This window comes from Hydra vulgaris, chromosome 03 (genome assembly GCF_038396675.1).
Source record: "Hydra vulgaris chromosome 03, alternate assembly HydraT2T_AEP".
Classification (NCBI taxonomy): domain Eukaryota; kingdom Metazoa; phylum Cnidaria; class Hydrozoa; order Anthoathecata; family Hydridae; genus Hydra; species Hydra vulgaris.
In genome coordinates, this window is record NC_088922.1 from 49755299 (window position 1) to 49776794 (window position 21496).

At 30.0% G+C, this 21496-nt stretch overlaps 1 protein-coding gene across 1 annotated transcript; it reads left to right on the plus strand.

Moving 5' to 3' along the window:
- Positions 1–2742: 2742 nt before the first annotated feature.
- Positions 2743–4681, plus strand: LOC136078747 (zinc finger MYM-type protein 1-like). Its single transcript, XM_065794544.1, has 2 exons — positions 2743–3120; positions 3164–4681. Exons 1-2 carry the CDS (start codon positions 2743–2745, stop codon positions 4679–4681), a joined length of 1896 nt encoding a protein of 631 aa, XP_065650616.1.
- Positions 4682–21496: the final 16815 nt, after the last annotated feature.

Here is a 21496-nt window from a genome sequence, read left to right on the forward strand (position 1 = left end):
GTACTATCAACTCAACAAACACAAACTTACTGGATCAAACTCAAGACTTTTATTATACTAAACTGAGCAGACTTTTGCTTTTATACATACGTAGAACTTTTCAAAACAGACCCAAAATTAAGAACTATATTCAGTAATTACACAAAAAAACCCGTCTACAATATAAGTTCAGTAAGAAAACTTTTTTTTTATAATAGATATTATTATTACATAATATTTACATAAGAAATTAATTAAATTAAAACAAATTTCAGGCAACTTGCCTTTACGCGTATTCGAGACGTTACATAAGAAAGCAAAAATTTTCGCTACAATAGTGAGTACAACCAAAGACTTTTGTACGCTAGTGTACCTTTAGTTTTTAGATGCAATTATTTTTCATTTTCTTTTTACGATTTTCTTTTGATTATAGAGAAGTTACTGATCTTAACATACTTGTAAAAATACAATTTGTATGTAATTTTTAAATGGTACAAAATAATTGTATGTTTACCTTTTAATGGTTGTAAACGCTTGCTGTTGAAAGCACGTCGGGGTGTAGTGATAAGGCAAATATAGTTTTCTTTTACCCCCGGACATGTTGACTTTACTTTTATAACACGGCATTGTATTCTTTTTTTTTAATGAAGAAATAGGTAAGTAAATAAAAAAATATATAAATACAAGAAACACTTAAAACAAGATAAATCAAAATCTGTGAGTAATAAACACCGCTTTGATTTCATTTTAAACTAGTTAAGTAAAGTATTCTTCTCGGCAACAATTTTTGAAAAACTTTTCCAGAAAAATAGTCCGCGATTCTGAATTGAAAAAGAACTCAGTTTTGAATAAGATTTTAATACAACAAAGTTGTTTATGGAAAGTCTTGTAGAATACTAATGGTGTATTTTTTCAAAATAAGTTTTTAAATTTTTTGGAGACTGTCCACTTTTTTTTACATGAACTGTTAAACTAGATGGATGTTAAGTTTGAGAATATTAAAGGCACCAAGTCTACGTAAAAAAGGTTGACAAGGAACAGCTTTTCCAGCTACAAATACAATTCTAACAGCATGTTTTGTTTGCTGTACAATTTTCTTAACTTAGTTCAATTTTCTTATCTTAGATTAGTACTTGCCCATACAATATTGCCGTATGTTAAACAACAATAATATAAAAGAAAAAAATAATTTTTTGTTTTTGCTCTTTAGATCATGTTTTTCGAGATTTTTTTTGATGAAGTTTGTATGTTGTATCCATGATACAACATGCAAACTTTTATCTAAACTCAGTCTAAAAAATTAACGGAAGTTTGCCTTTTAATGTCAGTTTTATTTAATGTCAGTTTTATTTAATGTTAGTTTTATTTAATGTCAGTTTTATTTAATGTCAGTTTTATTAATTTAGAGATTGGGTAGAATAAGAGGTATTTTATTTTGATTCGCTTGGTTTATGGGGTAAACTTTTGCTTTTTGAACATTTAAAGACAGAATTTTTGGCATATAAACCATTCATTTACTTTATTTAGCTCTTCATTGACTTCTTTAAAAAAAATTAAATATTTCTATGAGAATAAAAAAGATTAGAGTCATCTGCAAATAAAATAAAATTTTATAAGTCTAATATTGAAATTAAATCATTAATGTATAGCAAGAAAAGTAAAGAACCCAGTGAAACTCAACAAGTTTTACGATTTTTGGTTGTTTCTTTTTTGCTCGACGAGTAATTTTTTAACCAGTGTAAGTTTAAATCTTTTATTCCGTAATGCTCCATTTTTTTTATTAGAATGGAGTGATTTACGGTGTCAAAAGCTTTGGACAGACTATGAAAACTCCTAATGTAAAACAGTTTTTTATCAAAGGCATTAGATAAATGATTAATTAATTCTACTATTGCGTGATCAGTTGAATGTTTTTTTTGAAACCAAATTGCTTACTGTACAACATATCATTTTCAATTAAATAATTATACAGTCTATTGCACATTATACGTTCAAGCAATTTAGAACAACACGATAAGACAATAATAGGCCTGTAATTTGAGGGGTCTGACTCAGGGCCGTTTTTTTAGCGTCGTAGGCTCTAGGCACTTTGCATAAAAATGTAGCTGTAGGCCTTTCTTTTAATTTAAATGTCATATACACGTTATTCAATTTACATTATTTTTTAATTTTTGTACGTAGTCGTTAATGGGTCTACAGTCGCTGTTCGTTTGATTATTCTGTATCTGTACACATGTTATGCCTTAAAGGAATTAAATTGTAACCATTTCATTAATTGTATTTCTCTCACTATCATTACTTTAGTTATGATCATGAAAAGCCATTAAAAATTCAGCAATCTATGGTTTGTTATTTGTTTTGAACGTTTGTTTAAATTTATCAATAGTTTACATTTATTTAAAAATGAAATTCTCAGAATTCCACGTATTATTTTAAAAAGTACGATTTTATTTGGTAGGTATTTTATTTGTTATGATTACGTTTTTGTAAATTATTAATAAGTTTTGTTAAATGTAATGTTTTATGGAATATATTTAAATGTTTTCCCCCTCTTTAAATGGGTTAACATACTTTATTTTATTTTTATGTTTTATGTCCATACTGAATATTTATTTCTATACTGAATATTTATGTCTATACTGAATATTTATTATGATTTTCAGAAATTCAAGTCATGTCCGATGGCGATGGGTACAAGAGAAAGCACAAGTCTGGCTATATTAAACGGCAGAAAAAGCAAAGGAAAGAGGATGCATTAAAAAAATGAATGGTTCTTTGCTAAAATATGTTAATAAAGTAGATGCTACATCTGACAATGACACTTCAATAAACTTTTTTGTTTCTTCAACAAGTCCAGGAATAGTAATACCAGAGCCAGAACCAATGCTGACTGACACTGTAGAACAATGCGGTTGTGCAATGAGTTTTACAAGTGAACCAGTTATTCAAGCAGATGCGGAACCAACAGTAGCAGATTTAGGATTGGGAATAAGGAGTAGTAAGGAATCTATTTCAAATGATCCTGCTGAATGGGGAATAAATGCTGATCTCATAGCTTATTATTCAGAGAATATCCCATTACAGAATTTGAAATCTGATTTAAGCTTAAAAGGTAGACAATTTGGTAAAAAGATTAGATATGTACGCAAGGAATATTTTATAAGAAAACTGATATATTTGCAAGATATTTGGTTGCAAAACCGGCAGTGCTGGTACTAATAATGCACCAAGGAATCAATTTATAACTGGTTTCGATAATTGGAAAAATGTTATTGCTAGGATAACCTCACATGAAAAATCAAAAGATCATTTTGCTGCTGTGTCGATGATAATGCAATACAAAAAGTCTACTCGAATTGATGTTGAACTTCAGAAGGAAAATGAGAAGTCTAGCAAATACTGGACTGAAGTCTTGAAGAGGTTTGTTGTAGTGATAAAGTTTCTTGCTGAAAGGGGATTAGCTTTTCGTGGTGACAATCAATTGCATAACTCTCCTAACAATGGAAATTATCTTGGTTGTATTGATCTGTTAGCTGAATTTGATCCATTTCTAAGAGAACACATTCAAAGATATGGAAATCCAGGAAAGGGAAATGTATCATATCTTTCAGCAAACATATGCGATGAATTCATTGATATATTAGGAGGCAAAGTTTTGAAGCAAATAATTTCTGAAATCAAGGATGCTAAATATTATGGAATTAGCATCGATTCAACCCCTGATATTAGTCATGTAGATCAGCTCACACTTGTTATTCGCTATCAACTCAAAAACAAAAATGTAGTAGAGCGATTTCTTCAATTTATTCCAATTGAAAACCATGATGGAGAATACGTATTTAATCTTGTGGTTGGTATTCTTCAGTTTCATGGAATAGACATCAAAAATTGCCGATCACAATCTTATGATAATGCCAACAATATAAGTGGAATATATTCTGGTGTGCAAGCTAGATTCAGAGAGATTAATCATTTAGCAGAATGTGTTTCATCTGCTGCCCACAGCCTAAACTTAGTTGGTTCAGCTGCCGTGGAGTGTTGTTCAGCAGCTGTAAATTATTTTGGTGTCATACAGTCAGTTTATAATTTTTTCTCAGCTTCAACGAAGAGATGGTCAACTCTTAAAGAACTTTTTAAAATAAACGTATTTGTTTTACAAAGCTTATCAGAAACTAGGTGGTCCTCTAGAAGTGATGCCACAAGAGCTTTCTATGCAAATTACTTACAAATTCGTCAAGCATTATGTGAAGTCACTAACAGCAAACATCAACCATCAGCAGCTGTTCATGAAGCAAAATCACTTGTTAAACATTTAGACTACTTTGAAACTGCGTTAATGTGTGTGATTTGGATAGATTTACTTCAAAAGATGAATATTGTCAATAAAGCCTTACAGGAGCCGGGTATTGAGCTGTGCACCATCATTAAACTGTACGATGTTCTCATACAGTATTTTCATGATACACGCAGTAAGTTTGAAACATTCGAAGGCCAGGCAAAAGATCTCACAGAATCTGATTACAAAGAAGCTACACAACGCAAGCGAATACGGAAGCGATTTGATGACGAAGTTATGGATACAAGTAATCCCAGTTTAAATGTTAGTGCCAGGGATAATTTCCGTATTCAACAGTATTACGTTATCATAGACAGACTTAATAATGAGATGGAAAAACGCAGAGCAGCTTATAAAGTATTGTAAAGTATTGATAAATTGGTGTCTGATAAGATTAAGCTGCAAATAGACAACAAACTAGTTGCAAGTTTTCCAAATGTTAATATCGCTTTCAGTATTTATGTCTCTATATTAGGCACGAATTCAGAAGGTGAACGTTCTTTTTCAAAATTAAAACTGATAAAAAATCTGCGTTCAACTATGGGACAAGCCCGACTATCCTCCCTGGCACTGCTATCAATTGAAAATGAAGTAATGTGGGAGATGACATTTGAAGATGTTATAGTTGATTTTGCAAATACCAAAATGTAAACTTACACAAATAAGAATTGCAAACCTTTATGAAAAGTAGAGTATATTCAAAGACCAATAATTAAAGACTCTCGCAGAAAAATGTACAAACATCTACTTTTGGGTTTTGTTTGGCAAAACTTTGTTATTTTTTTTTTAATATTCATTTAAAATAATATTCAAATAAAAGATTTATACACTTATGCTTAGTATTTATACTTAGTTACTAGTACATTTACTCAAGCACTTATAACCACTTAGTTATTAAGTACATTTACTCAAGTACTTATAACCACTTAGTTACTAGTACATTTACTCAAGCACTTATAACCACTTATATGTTTTCCAAAGTTTTACAGCTTCCGTAGCAAAGTTAAACTAAGAACAACAGCAAAGTATATTTGTTTTTTGTAGAACTATAAAAAATAAAAATAAACAAATATACACCAACCAAAGGAGCTTGATTAATACAATCCATCTTATTATAACAAAAAGTAAAGTTTTATAAAATCAAATAAAAAACTTTGTTACAATAGATGAAAAAAATTTTTTTTTATAAAAATTGCTTTAGTAGAAATTTCATCTTCTGAAAATTTAATAAGCTTTCCCAAATTTGGTATCAAATTCGGTATTTATACGATTACTTGTCAGAACAGAAGATTATTTTTCAGTATAAAAGATTATTGTGAAGTATCAGAAGATTGCCAATCTAAATTTTTATTTAGTTTTTGTTCTCATTTACATATAGAGATATAATCCAATAATGTCCAAGTAATGGTAAGAAATTTTCCAAACTCCAAAAAGAAACCAACTTATAAGATGGTAATATAATATAAGATAAGATATACAAAATTCTGAGAGTTTATTACATTTTCGGGGCAATTTATATTCATTATTTCTATTTGATCATACTGAAGTTTGCTGGAAAAAGATTGTTGTAGTATTTATACATAAAAGTTAGGTGCTGATAGATATTTGTTTCAAGATATATCCATCATTTTCATATTTTTTATAAAAGGTTTTGTATGTTCTCGTTTAAGCTTAAAGTATATAATACGACAAGCGTGTTTTTGTAGCCTATAAATTTTTTGAAGTTTTGTTAACTTTGTATTTCTTCATGATATATTTGCATAGTTAATGAAACAGTGGATTAGTCCAAAATATATTAATTTGAGTCTTAACATATTGGCGTATGGTCGAACTCGATGCATAACGCCAATAGTTTTGGTAAACTTTGACTCTATATAATCTAAATAGGGAAGCCAGGATAAATTTTCATCTACAAGAACTCCTAAGAATTTTATACTTGGTTGCTTTTTGATTACTGTATCATTTAAATAAAGTTTGCGCAACTTAAAGGAAATGTTTAATTTTTTGTGTTTTTTTATGGAATAGAGTATAATTCGTTTTCTCAACATTAATTACGCGTTTGATTGCCCTAAACCAACTTTATTTAACTCCTTATTCATATCCGTATATAAATGTTTGATATCATTATTGGTAAGAAATTTGTACCGTATGCATACATTATTGAGTTCAGTTTTAATGATGTATTGCAAAAGTCGTTAATATAAATTAGGAATAAGAGCGGACCAAGGGTTGATTCCTGTGGTACTCCGCATACGACATTTAATATTCCGGATTGTACATTATGAACATAATGCTTTTTATCTAAGATCTGAGAACTTTTAATACAAGAATAGGTTTTATTATTTATACCATAACGTTTAATTTTTTCTAACAGAAAGCAATTGTCGACAATGTCAAATGCTTTAGATAGATCTATAATAGCACACACGCTTATAACCGTTTGTAGTATGTAACCATCCAGCATCCTATCTCCAGATAGATGATAAACATAGCACCAAATTTTGCGATTAAGCATCGTTACAAATAACAGCACTCAATATTTGATCTTGTTTGTATATGATAAAATTAAAACACAAATACAAACTAAATACACACTAAAACGAACGGAATTGAAAAAGTCAGATCACACTAATTTCACTTCTTGGGCTTTCTTCATCGCAAAACTGGAGGTGACATTTTCGTACAATAAAGCCTTAGCAAGGTCGTTTTTAATTAAATTACCATAAGTTTAGTAAGGCGTTTTTCAGTCATATTGCAATTTGGATTTGTTGAGAGCAAACTTACTAAAAGAGCGCTCTCCTTCAGTCATTGAAACCAGGATTGTATTAAAAATGCGAAGCAAAATGCAAATGAAAGGAAATATTGACTGAAGACCTTACTGGTAGGTTCAGTTGAGCAACTTGATAGAAGAAAAGGATTCTATTTATCCAAAAGAATTTGATCGCTTGAAAACGTCTAGATTAGTGGCGTCACTAGAGGGTGCGAGGGTGTGATCCACACCGGGTGACATTTTTAGAGGGGTGACACTAAAATAAATAAAAAGCAAATATAGCAGAATTTTTTTTGTATTTTTTTTTGGAAAGTTTTTTTTTTTTTAGATATTTATTAGTCTAAATGGTTGACACCAGCGACGCCACTGATCTAGAAGGGGGATTTCTTCAACCAACTCTTTTTCTTTTACATCATTTACGTAGTGATTTGCCAGGGCTTTGCATTTTTCTTTCTGACTAAGTGTTTCTTTATCACTAAAAGAAGGTGGAGATCTTCAAATAAATTAAAAAATGTCCGTTGTCTTTTGAGCATTATCCATTCTGCTTCTTATCTCCTGGAGTAGCGTGTCAAGAGTAACATTAAATACATTCACCTCAAAACCTTTTGATTTGTTTTTGTAGAAGTGGGCCGTGTTCATCGATTCGCCTTGAAGTGTTTTCCTTTTCCTTCTCCTCTTTCTTAAAAAATCATTTTGGAACCCAAACAAAGCTAACCCAGATGCAACCAGTTTTACTTCTTAGAGTATTTGGATGATATTCTAATTAAAGTTCTTGAAGAAGTTGCAATGACTTCAGTATTTCTTTTGGTTGTTTTAAAAATGACCGCATTGCCTCTATGCACTTTATCTTATTTGAGACGTTTGGTGAAAAGTTAGCCGAGTAGCCACAATCAACATTTTTCAGCGTATGGGGCTACTACTAAAAAGGTTATACAACGATTATATGTTGTCAAAATAGTTCTTCTACTACAGTAAAGAATTCTGTATAATGAACGCTAGCTAGATTGAGACTATGGGCACTGCAAGATATAAACAAAGCTTAAGTTTTTTTCTCGAGAATGATGGCCTGCACTCCTTTATATACACCAGACATGTAAGCCATGTTATCATAGCCCTGGCCTACAGTACAGTTTTTTGTAAACCAATTTGGCTTTAATCCAAAAGGTTTAGCATTATTTTATAAATATAAACTGTAAACACACATCAAAAGCTTAGATTTCTCAAAGCTAAATTGAGAGTGACGTCCAGGACGCAGAGTAAAATTTCATTCCACTAAGATGCCTCATTTCCTATTGACTTTTCAAGTTTTGAACTGATCCCGGTCTAGTTTTCAAGGTTTCAAAAGCTGATTTCCAGAAGATATAGTAATTTCTGTGCCGAACATTAGACTGATGGCTTTTAATCTTTTCTCCTACATAACGCCAATTATCTCTTTTTCCGCCATTCCGCATCAAGAGGAAAGATTAAAGTTAGGGCCAAAGTTATACTTTTGTCAGAAAATAGAGCAGGGAAAACAAACAAATGCATAGGCAGTTCCACTCCTGCTAAGCCAGTCTATGTTGATTTTTTCTCCGTTGAGAGAAGTTTCGTAAAAAAGCGGAGACAGGAACTTTTTTGTTTGCAGAACCTCTTGATCTCTTGATTGTCTTGCAGACCTCTTTAAGATGATCCATTTAGTATGACTAGATTGCGTTCGACTTTGAAAGAAAATCTCTTCCACAAAGCTTTTTCAAAGGTCTTTTCCAACTGCTTGATTACTAATTAAATTGCCTCTTGATCCTAAATTAAAACAGCATTTGAGAATTATGTTATTTTTTAATATCTGCAGATAATTTATGAAATAAAAATGCATCTCAAAGTCGCCCGATTCTTAAACTCAAGGGCTCATCAATTCTTTTGGTAGTATGTTCCATCTAAAAAAGAATTATTTCAAAATTTTTGGTATGAAATTATGAATATACGATTGTAAAAAGAAAAATAAAGCTATTAATCTATATCTTGACTACTTGTTCTGACGTAGAGTTATTAAATGTCTTTTTTAAACTTTATGAAACCCACACTCTTCCAGTATAAGTTTGTTATTATTTTCTTTTACAACTCTTTCTACAGCTTTTTTTCAGCCTTGAGATCTTAAATCATACTTTTGGAAATCAGGTATGACGTTTTTACTCTAAGATGTGTAAGGATAAACAATTCGTCAGCCCGGAATACAAGTGTCGTATACGACAATGTGTTTAAATTGAAAAATTTGCGTTCAAAGTTTAAAGTACAAAATCTCTTTATGTAAATTTAATTGCATGTTGAAATTTAACAAAGTTGACTAAAATCAATATAAGTTTTTGTTTAAATTGTTAAAAAAACAAATTAAAAAAAACTTCCCCCGTAACTAAGAGCACTGTTTTTCAAATACGACAAATGTATTTCGAAATCAGAACATTTTGTCAGAATACAATTGCCATAGATGCAATTAATTTGATAGCAGATGAATTAAGGTTAAATTTACTTATATTTGTAACTAACAATGACTTATAACTTTAAAATAATTTTAGTTTCACTGTTCTTCGCATTTTTTTCTTTAACTCATTCCCAGTAACCAATTTATCGGCTTTATATTTAGAAATATACAGTTTTCAACAGAAATATACATCTTCAAGCTTCTTATATAGAAATTGATAAGCTTCTTATACAAAATTCACTTACTCAATTTATAAATAACTAAATATTCGCAACTTTTTCTTTTTTTACGTTAAGCAATTTTTATTAATATTTTCAAATAAACGAAAAACGAAATAACTAATTTATCACACATATCTTTAAATTTGTCTGTGAAAAATAATATAAAAAAGTTAAACATTAGATATAAAAAAGTTAAACATTAGATATAAAAAAGTTAAACATTAGATATAAAAAAGTTAAACATTAGATATAAAAAAGTTAAACATTAGATATAAAAAAGTTAAACATTAGATATAAAAAAGTTAAACCTTAAATATAAAAAATAACCGTTTCCATTATTGTACCTTTTTTTTTACAATAAAGAAATAAATACAATGTTTATTATATTAATAAATAAATACAATGTTTATTAAAACATTTTACAAAGTGATATATTTAATTGTTCAGACTTTGTGACTTAAAAAAAGTATTATGTATCATTTTATCTTGACATCAATCACACAAATCTTTCTTTGGTTTATGAAATGCCAAATTAAACTCTGTATTAAGATTTGAATAATAAACATCTTTTTTTTACATTGAACTCTGGGTAAGCTTGTGTAAACAACCTGTACATTTTAGTTGTACTAAATGACGACTCTAAATATTTTTTGTTAGCATTCTGTCTGCAATAGTGTGATTCGACTGTTGGAAAACTATTTATATGTTCTCTGATCTTATCTAAGACTTGATTAGGAGTTTTTTTACAAACCATTTTTTCTCTCTTTGGGGACCTTAGTAATCCACTTACTTTATTTACCACGTTATTAAAATTATAGTAAATTCCTCTTTCACCGATATCTAATGTTTTTAGAAAGAATAATTTACTAGCTCTGCTTCTAAAGAATTTTTGCATTTTAAAAAAATTCTTTAAATTTCTAAAAGAAATTTCAAAAATTTATTTAGAATGTAAAAACAATTATCTTTTTAAAACTACTCGAGCACAAGACGTATTGTAATTAAATCTTTGCACAAGTATTTTATATTTCCTTTTCATTGTTAGGAGAAATGACAGTAGAAGAAAAAGATGAGTTAGTAGGGTCTTCCGATACATATCAAGGAGTTTCTTCCCCGTTTGGTAGTAAGGCTCCAATACAATATCCAATACAAGCAATATATTTGTTTGCTAATATAAACTACCTCGTTTTTCAAAAACAACTGCCCTAAAAAATTTCAATGTACGGACCTTTAACTCTTTTTATATTTCTTAATAATTACTTCATTAAAACATGCGTCATTAAAAAGTACACCTAAATTACTATGTAATAACTAACACGATTATCAACAAGACATAAAATGTTCGATTAAATTCTTTATAGATTTATGCAGTAAACTCATAAATTTGTTTACTGTACAAATCTGTTAATAGCTCTTAATAGATTTGTACAGTAAACTCAAAAATATTTTTATTCTAATTATATAAAGTTGAAACAGAAAAATCTTACAAAAATCATGAAACCTTACATAAAATCAAACCTACCGTGTACGTAAACAACTGTTCTTGAAATCAAGCAATTACTTTACTAACGATATTATTAATAAACGGTTTTTTTTGTTTTTTTTTCCCGCTGTTTATATAAAAATAAAATAATAAAATTACAATGAAACTTTTACGTTACACAAAGAATATATATAAAACAGACACGGATGACTGGTGTCACCACAATCTTTTCATAGAGCCCCTTTACAATAACATTTAAAGCCCACATGGCTTTAGTAAATTTACAATTAAATATTTTTTCTGAAAAATACTACGTGAAGAATAAAACTCAATAACATTTAATAACATTTAATGCCCACATGACTTTAGTAAATTTGCAATTAAATATTTTTTTTGAAAAATACTAGGTGAAGAATAAAAACTCATATATACATCCTCATATGTATACATACACATACACAAACACATATACAAACATACTTACACACACATATATAAACATACTCGCATATAAATCAGAAGTTTAGGAGATGCAATTTCATTTGTCGTTTAAAAGAGGAAGTGCTTTTCAAATCTTTTATATTGTTATTTTTTAATTGATTCCATAATGACGGACCTTGGGTAATAATTGAGAATATTGACACTTGTGATTTTACTCTGCTCAATTGATAGTTGTGGTTGCTATTTGACCGAAGATTGTATTTTTGTGAAAACGCCAATGTAAAAATATCAGAAAATACTTTTGGCAGCAAGTTATTCTTATATTTATACATAAATATTAATATTTGAAGCGAATTAAGTTTTGATTATTTAACACATTCATGTATTTCATTACAGAGGAAGGGTTTTCTAATCTTTTTAAATAGTTAACCGCTTTCATGCGTGGTTTTGTAGCCTCTGTAATCTTATTAATTAAGTTTTGTGTGTGTTAGCCCAAACAATATTAGCGTAAGAGAGATGACAATGAACAAGACTGAAGTAAAGCATTTTGCGTGATTTATAATCAAGAAAGGCCCTAGATTTATATAATACACTTATAGCAGATGATATTTTTGCTTCAATAAGACTAATATGTTTTTTTCATGATAGGTTCTCATCAAATATTACTCCCAAAAACCTTGCATAATTTACTCGATTTATTTCATTTTTATTAATTGACAGTTTTGGCAACTATAACGGAAGATTAGTTGATTGTCTTATTTTATGGAAGAGAGTAAAACTTGTTTTTTCACAACTTAATGATAACTTATTAGCTATAAACCATTGGTTAAAGCTTTCCAGTTCAGTGTTCATTATTTCGAACAATATTTTTACATCAGAATTGTTGTAGAATAAATTTGTATCGTCTGCATACATAATTGACGATATTTTATGAGAAGCTTTATTCATATCATTAACATATATTAAAAATAATAAAGGTCCCAAGATCGATCCCTGTGGGACTCCGCAATCAATATCAAGAGCTCCTGACTCCTCTAGGACAACAAATTGTTTATATGTTAGGCCTGTAATGCCGTAATGCTTTAACTTTGAAAGCAAAATTCCGTGATCAACGGTATCGAATGCCTTAGAGAGATCGATAAATACTCCAAGTACTTGTTCCCCTTTGTTAAAGCACATAGATATTTTGTTTGAAAGTGCAATAATAGCGTGTTCAGTAGAGCAGTACCTCTGAAATCCAAATTGATTTTTGTATAAAAGCGTATTTAATGTCATGTAATGATAAATTCTATTAAAAATTATCCTTTCAAATATTTTTGAAAAGACAGGGAGTAGTGATATAGGGCGGTAATTGGAAACAGAAGAACAATCAACACTTTTAAAAACTGGGTAAATTTTAGCTAATTTTAATTTATCAGGAAATATACTATTCTCAAATGAAAATGCTATTAAATAAAATCATGGCTTACTTATACTATCCATAACATAGATAGCTACATTACTAGTAATGTCGTCATATCCACATGACTTGTTGCACTTTAGTTCAAATAGCGCTTTGTTAAACTCGTGTTTATTTATTTTTTCATTAGATATGCTAGTCGTGGGTTTATCTCCCAAGTATTAATCCACACTTTAGCCAACTGAACAATATTAGATGCAAGAGAGGCGCTTACATTAACAAAATACTTGTTAAATTCTTGACCTATATTTTTTTCACTTGTTATAGTTTTGTTGTTAATAATTACTTGTTTTGGTAAGCAAGAGAGTTTCTTTTTCTCTCTTCCAGTTACTTTATTTATAATAGTTTTCTTGATATCAAACTTGTTTTTATCTAGCTGGTTAGAATAGTACCTTATTTTAGCTTGTTTAAAGTTATTTTGATAAAACTTTTTATATGATTTGTACGCATTTTCATCAATTTCCTTTTTAGATTTTAGAAATTTTATATAAAGCTTTTGTTTTCTTTTTATAAAAAAAAGGTTATGAAAAAAATATATTAAATCATAACTGAGTTACTTAAAGGGGATGATGGCTGTCTTGGACTCAAGAGTTTATCATCACTGTTGGTGGCATAAGCTTTTTTCAACAAAATTTTTATAAGCGTTTTCGGATTAAAATTAAAAACATCCGATTCTGAACATAAAAATAAATTGGTGAAAGGAAAATTGAGTGTTAAAGAAAATTGGGAGCGAGAAGCCTTGGATATTACGCATTTTAGCACAGAAATATTTCTTACTTTAATTGATTTCAGACCTTCTAGAAGCGCTTCTAGTGGCGACAACTTTCAATTTTTAGCAGCCGTAGTGTAATAGTTAGCGCACTTGCTTCAGAAGTTTCAGAAGAGATCCGTGGTCAACAGAAGCTAGAGATCCGTGGTCAACAGAAGCTAGAGATCCGTGGTCAACAGAAGCTAGAGATCCGTGGTCAACAGAAGCTAGAGATCCGTGGTCAACAGAAGCTAGAGATCCGTGGTCAACAGAAGCTAGAGATCCGTGGGTCAACACCACCTCTGGGCAAGTTTTATAACGTTGGAAAGAAAGAAGGCGTGAACTTTCTTTCAAATGCTCTGTGCTTCCGTGGTGGTCTGTGATAAGACTGTAAGTACTTCTTATACCTAAAACAAAAAAGATAAAAAAAATAATACAGCTATTAAGCTATACCTTGACTATTTGCTCGGTCGTAAAGTCATTGGATTCCAATTTTTTTGGTGCCTTATTAAATTATTGAATTATTTGAACCGGTAAATAGACTGACAAAAAAAAAAGAACATAACCCTACTATCTACTAATTTGCTGTAGTACTATACTTATTAGCACTCACATATCTATTATCTAGTTAAAAAAATGTATTTAGTTGACTTGCTAGTCATAATAAAGCTTTTTTATTGAGTGAATGTTCTCTCTTTGTTCGTGCCTATGTAAAATCTCTGGGCGGCCCTGCCGACACCTAGCAAACGTATTTTAACCATTGTAGCGTTGATTTTTTCGACATAGTGTTCATTGAAATCAGTGACGCTATGTGGTGCTGTGCGTCTACGATTTCGCATGGAATTCATAACTACGAGGTTTGTCCCAGAACTACCTACCCAAACAAAGAAAACACAAAAATTTTGAAAAAAAAATAACCATGGCTGAAAACCTTACCCTTTGAAAGCTTAATTTTGAAATTTTTTTTTTTTTTTTTCAGATTAGCAATCATTAATAGTGAACGTTTTCAGTAAACTTTTAATATGAAGAAAATTGGTCATCATTATGTAATTCAATATTTTTATTTAAAAGGTCTCAGTCCAACCGATATCAAAAGTGAACTAGATTCTACTCTAGGGGAGTCTGCTCCCTCATTTTCAACTGTGAAATATTGGGTTGCAGAGTTTAAAAGAGGCCGTATAACCTGTCAATATGACCCCGCAGTGGTTGACCAAATGAGGTCACTACGCCAGAAATGGTTTAGAAAATCCACAAAATCATACTGGACAATTATCAATTGAAAGTGCACGAGTTAGCTGGTTGGCAGGCATATCAAAAAGTGCTGTACTTTGCATATTGACTGAAAATTCGGACACTAAAAAGCTTTGCGCATGATGGGTGCCGCGTTTACTCACAATCGACCAAAAACAACATCGTGAGGATGTTTTGATGAATTGTTTGGCAATGTTTCACAAAAATAAAGCCAAGTTTTTGCCTCAATTCATACCTATGGATGAAACATGGGTTCATCATTTCACTACTGAAACAAAAGAGCAGTTAAAACAATGGACCAAAAGGGGAGAATCGGCTCCGAAGAAAAAACAACTTCATTGGCTGGAAAGGTTATAGCGTCAGTTTTTTGGGATGCGCGTGGGATAATTTTCATTGATTATCTTTAAAAAGGAAAAACCATCAACGGCGCATTTATGCAAACTTATTGCAGCGTTTGAGTGAAGAAATCAAGGGAAAATGTCCGTATTTGGCGAAGAAGAAAATGTTGTTTCAGCACCGGTTCACACATCTGTTATTGCCATGACTAAAATTAATGAATTAAAGTTTGAACTGCTTCCTCACGCACCCTATTCACCAGATTTAATCCCCTCAGATTATTTTCTATTACCAAACTTGAAAAAATGGCTTCGTGGGAGAAGATTTTTCTCAAATGAAGAGGTAGAGTCTGGGGTTGATGGCTATTTTGAAGAGTTCGATGGTTCTTTCTATAAACAAGATATCGAACCAATTGAACATTATTGGGAAAAGTGTTGTTGAGAAATAAAAATAAGTTTTTTCAAAATTTTTGTGTTTTCTTTGTTAGGCTAGGTAGACAACCCTCGTATGTAACAGTTTTCTTTACTTATGGTGGAACAAGGTCTTCCAGATTGTTTACAGTAGTAAAGTATATGTCAACACGTCGTGCATTATTTCAATCAAAAACGAACCATGTAAAGTATAAATTTCCACTTTTTTTTCTTCACCTAACTCCTTGCATAACCGTGACAATAGACAAATAATTTTATTCTGATAGCACCTTAAAAAATTTTGATCGAAAAGAAGTATTTTTTATTTCTTATAGAACAGTAATAATTGTTTATAAAGACTTGGGTAGTATTGCATGACGCGTTACTATCTTCTACAAATTTTCTTGTTTATATAATTTAATATTATTCTTTTTTTCAGTATAAACCTTACAACCTTGTTTTGTAGGTTTTTTTAGGATTTTAAAGTTATTACTATCAATAATCAAGAAGGATAGACACCAAGAAAAATAGAGAGACAGTACTTGAAGTTCGGAGCAAAAATGGTTTGAAAGCTTGACTGTTTGATCCATTACGTTATTTATTTATTTATTTTAGCAAGATATCCGGTTTTATTTAAACTTTACTTGGAATATATTTTATGTGTTCAGTAAAATTAAGTTGTAATCAATTCAAATTCCTAAACATTTCACCCAACAACTAGATATTTCATACTAAATAATTCACACAATCACTAAAAATTTCATCCTAAATATTCCACACAATCACTAAATTCAATAACTATGTAATTGTAAAAGTGATCTACTATTATGTAACTGCTTTAGCTTGTTAAAATAAGTTTTCGTTTTTGAATCATCACAGGCTTTAGTATGTTTAATTTAAGTTTGTTATTTTTTAGCAATTTACAAAGTACTTATAAGTCTTGGTATAATTTATAAATAACTTCTTTCTTTTTTTTAAAACAATTTGCCTGTGGTAATTATTCACTAAGTTGGATCTTAAAATACATCTTTTATTTACGCTTGACTGTTTTTCATAAGCAAACACCCTTATTTTTTTTAAGCAAACACCCTTTAATATGGATTTTTGTTGATCTTGCAAGTGTTAAGTTTTAATATCAATTTCGTCAGCCATATTTTCTTGTGTATTTTTCAATATGCAAACCGGTTAAAAATACGGAATAAAAAATCTTATAGAATAAGAAGATGACGTATGACAATCTTGAAAGATTTTATAAAGCTTGGTTTCCAATAGTTGTAGGAATGTCGTACAACAGCTTTATATAACAGGCCATATTTGCCTTTGTTGGGACCTGGGTTTAAAAATTAGTATAAAGTTCTTTGTTTTTCATGATTGTTAATAATGCAATACCAGACCAAGTGATTTGATTAATGACACAAGTTTATTATCTATAAACTTGGCCATCATACTATTTAAGTGTAGTTTTGGATTTTAAAGTACCTTATTAGTTTTACCTTATTTTCTAAGAAGTCATGCCAGAATATTGCATGTATTTAAGTTTCTAGAGGCAGCATACGTGCATAAAAAACCCTGAACTTTACAACTTACTTCTTTTAGATTATATTTGTCATTAACAGCGGTTAGCGGAGCACATCTCCAAATTGTGAATAGTCGTTTGCAAGAGCCTTATTGACATCTACTCTTTAAAACTAGTGCGTTAAACAAATTTTTTCAGGTAGACAAGCATAGCTGCTATCTTCTCCTTTCAAAACTTTGCACAACACCTCATAGTAGTGTGTGTAACTGGTGAAGTAAACATACAACTCTTCAATAAAGTTTAATAAAATTTACAAAACTCGAACAACTCTCAGTTGCAGGTATCCTGAATGCTAGATTATTCCATTCTTTAACTTTTGCTTGCATACCATTCTGCTTTCCACTCTGTGCTAAGAAAATGTCGTATGGCTGCCTACGAAAATCTTTAATATCAATCTTTTTTGAAATTGGAAATTCAAAAATGTTATCAAAATATCTTGCGCTGTATCTTTATGGTTTGTCATGAATGTTACAAATCTCTTAAGATGTGATCTCCTTTTTTTGATCCTAGAAACTATTTCCTTTTACATAAAATAAGCTCCAACTTTTCACAAATTATGAGTATTAAATCTAAGTTCAACAACCATTTTTGAGCTGCTAACTCAAAAAGGAGTCATTAATTAATCAGTGTTAATATCCTAACTCAAAAAGGAGTCATTAGCCAATCAATGTTAAAATGATAACACATATAATTAAAAAATTAAAGTCAATTTTTATTTAAACTTGACATTAGTTATTAATGAACAAACATTTAAAACTATTTTTTTATTATTTTTTTCTTTTATGTATTTATTCTAGGTGTCCCAAGAAGTTCTAATGGTCTTATCACAGAGCACCGCGGAAGAGCATTTGAAAAGTAGTTCACGCCTCCTTTCTTATTGATGTTATAAAAGGTCGCATTGAACCACGGGTCTCTAGCTTCTGAGACAAGCGTGCTAACTACTGCGTTACAGCTGCTAATTATATGCCGGGCCCCTTTACGTGTGGGGCCCAGGGCTTTGACCCAAAAAGCTCTACAAAAAACATTATTGTTGTAAACAGTGTCTGATTAATCCGACACTGTTTACAACAATAATGTTTTATGATTGTTCTACAAAAATTATGTTGTAAAATAAAGGTTGCGGAAATAGAAACAAATAAATTTTATAAAAATTGTTGTGCAACATCACACTAACTATTTGAAACCATATTTTTAATCAAATGGAAGATAGCCGCGTTCGACAAAATCAAATGTTTTATACCTTTACGATTGTATAGTTTAATAAATTTTGGTATTGTTGTTTTATTTTTAACAGATATTTTTTGACAGTCTTTAAAATCTAGAACAAGAAAAAACTCTGGCAATAAAACCAAATACAAGGTAATTGATAAATCTCTAATTTATAATAATTCACTAAAGCAGTTGTTGAAGCACATTAAAACTAAGCAATTTTTTACCAAGTACCCTGCTGAATTTACGAAAAATAATATAGGTAGTGTAGTTCGCTTCATTTTAACATTTTCAAACACAACAGAAGCAAATTGGAAGATCTGTCTGCAGAAGTAATGAATCGCTGTCACAAAGAAACTGACACTCTTAATTCTACATGCTATAGAAGTTGCAAAGAAAAAATTCATTTTAAAAATGTGTTGTGTGTTAACATGATGCTTACGTTATTCTACTGTTTGTTCTTTTTTTTTATTGCACAAACAGAAACATGAACTGCAATTTTTAAATTAATAAAGGCTTAAAAAAACGACTTTTTTCAATGATCTGAAAGCATTTTGATAATCAATCCATTTATATTTCCACTTATATTTAAAATTTATTGATGAATATAAGTCTAGTTGAAAATAATACAAAAAATATTTCATCAACTTGTTGCTCTCACGTTTGGGGCAGGTGGGACTAAATTTTTAGGGCTTTTTGTTCCCAAGCTCCAATCATCGCAATTTTTTGCAAAGCATCATTATTTGACATATGTATAAACATATAAATGTTTGGAGTTCGCTACATATCTGGAAGTTTGCTATCTTAAAAGCCAAAAAATGCTTTGGGCGCCCCTGGACATCAACCTTAGATTAAGATTAGATTAGAGGAAACGCCATAACTAAATTAATAAAAAAGAAGTTGATACATTCTAAGATATATTTTATATAGTTGAATTTTAGTTTAAAAGAAGCATTTAAAATCGGATATGTTAAAATCCATTAGTAATAAGACCTGCTTCAATTCATTTTTAAAATGTTGTATACTAACTTTTTTCGTATTTCTAATCTTTGGAAACTTTTTCCCACAAATAAGATCCACGATATTGTATTGAATATGTAATTTGTTTAGTATTATATATATATTATCTGTGAATATATATATATATATATATATATATATATATATATATATATATATATATATTTATATATATATATATATATATGTATATATATATATAATATATATATGATCTTAAATGAGATATGAGCATTATATGGATATGAGGATAGTATAAAAAAAGTATAGCATGAAATTCAAATTAAAAAAAACGTAATACTCTTTTGAAACTTTGTTGGTTCCTTTTCTGTGAATTTCGGTATGACCCTACATGACTTTTATCAACAATATACGCCCACATAATATAATATTTAAGTATACAATATAAGTACCAGATATTTTGTAGTCGTTTTGTACGTTTAGCGCTTAAGTTCTCGAACATGTTCGTGCAGTATCTACTATCATCCGTCTGGTATTAAACAACAAGTCTTATATTTTATTATGACTTATAACCAGTCAGCAGCAGTAGTACTTATAGAGTTGAGAGTTTGTCATTGTAAAGAAGATTGTAGCATTAAAAGGTGTAAATATTTGAAAAATGAATCTAACTTGAATCTAACAATGAAATCTTTAAATAATTGAAGTTTTTTATTAAATAAATGTCAGTAAATCCATTTATATTACAAGATTATTAGGCTTCGTTAGGTTAGTTATGCAAGGTTATTAGGTATATTGGCTTGATACCATCATTTTGATAATTTCCGGTGGTCCTTTATTCTCTTGATAGTATATTGTAAATTCTTAATACAATATGGACTACATATAATAATGTTTGTTTTTTCAAAATTTTAGCCCCCTCCCCTCCTGCCCCAAATGTGAGAGCAACAAGTTGATGAAATATCTTTTGAACTATTTTCAACTAGACTTATATTCATCAATAAATTTTTTAGTAAAATATTTTAGCGTTCAAGAAATATGACCATAAAAAGTTTAAATCCCTCTCAATTTGAGGGGGTTGCAGATTTTATATGGTCATAATTTTTGAACGCTGAGAAATTATACTATGAAACTCAAAATTTCACGATGAATATAAATCTAGTTCAAAATAGTACAAAAAGTATTTTATCAACTTGTTGCTCTCACGTTTGGAGCAGGGGGGGGGGGGGCTAAAACTTTTAAGCTTTTTTGTTTCCAGGCTCCAATCATCGCAATTTTTTGCAAAGCATCCTTATTTGACATAAGTATAAAAATATAAATGTTTGGGGTTTGCTCCATGTCTGGAAGTTAGATATCTCGAAGACCAAAAAATGCTGGCGCCACCCCTGTTGAAAACTCTTAACTCTTATAAGGTTATTAAAATTTAAAAGCCTGTGTTCAAGACCTGTAGCGATTCTTCATCATTTTTAAAGTTGAACATCCGACAAAAAAATTTATAGTTAGCTATACGTACCATTAAATGATAGCCGTACTCGATTTATGAGATGGCGTTAATGTGGGTCATGTTTGGCTATAACATTTATGACACTTTAGTGGTAGGTACATATAGGTCATATAAGGCTGTAATAGTTAGACCAATAAAGTATTATAAGTAATATACTATGGCAATACATGGCCCACATTTTTTCTATACCATAAATCGAGTGTGGCTACCACATGTGGCGCACATCAAATTTTCTTGTTGGGAATTTTCAATATGTCGCAGCAGAAAAGGAAAAAATACTTAATAAAAATAAAAATAGCAGTGAATCCAGATAAAAAATTAATAATTTCAAAAAAAAAATTCA

What these genes read in the sequence shown, in the direction of transcription:
- LOC136078747 (XM_065794544.1), top strand. Translation starts at nt 2,743, where the DNA reads ATGAATGGTTCTTTGCTAAAATATGTTAATAAAGTAGATGCTACATCT. An exon ending in TTGGTAAAAAGATTAGATAT is followed by an intron (nt 3,121 to 3,163) that starts GTACGCAAGGAA and finishes TATATTTGCAAG; the next exon opens with ATATTTGGTTGCAAAACCGG.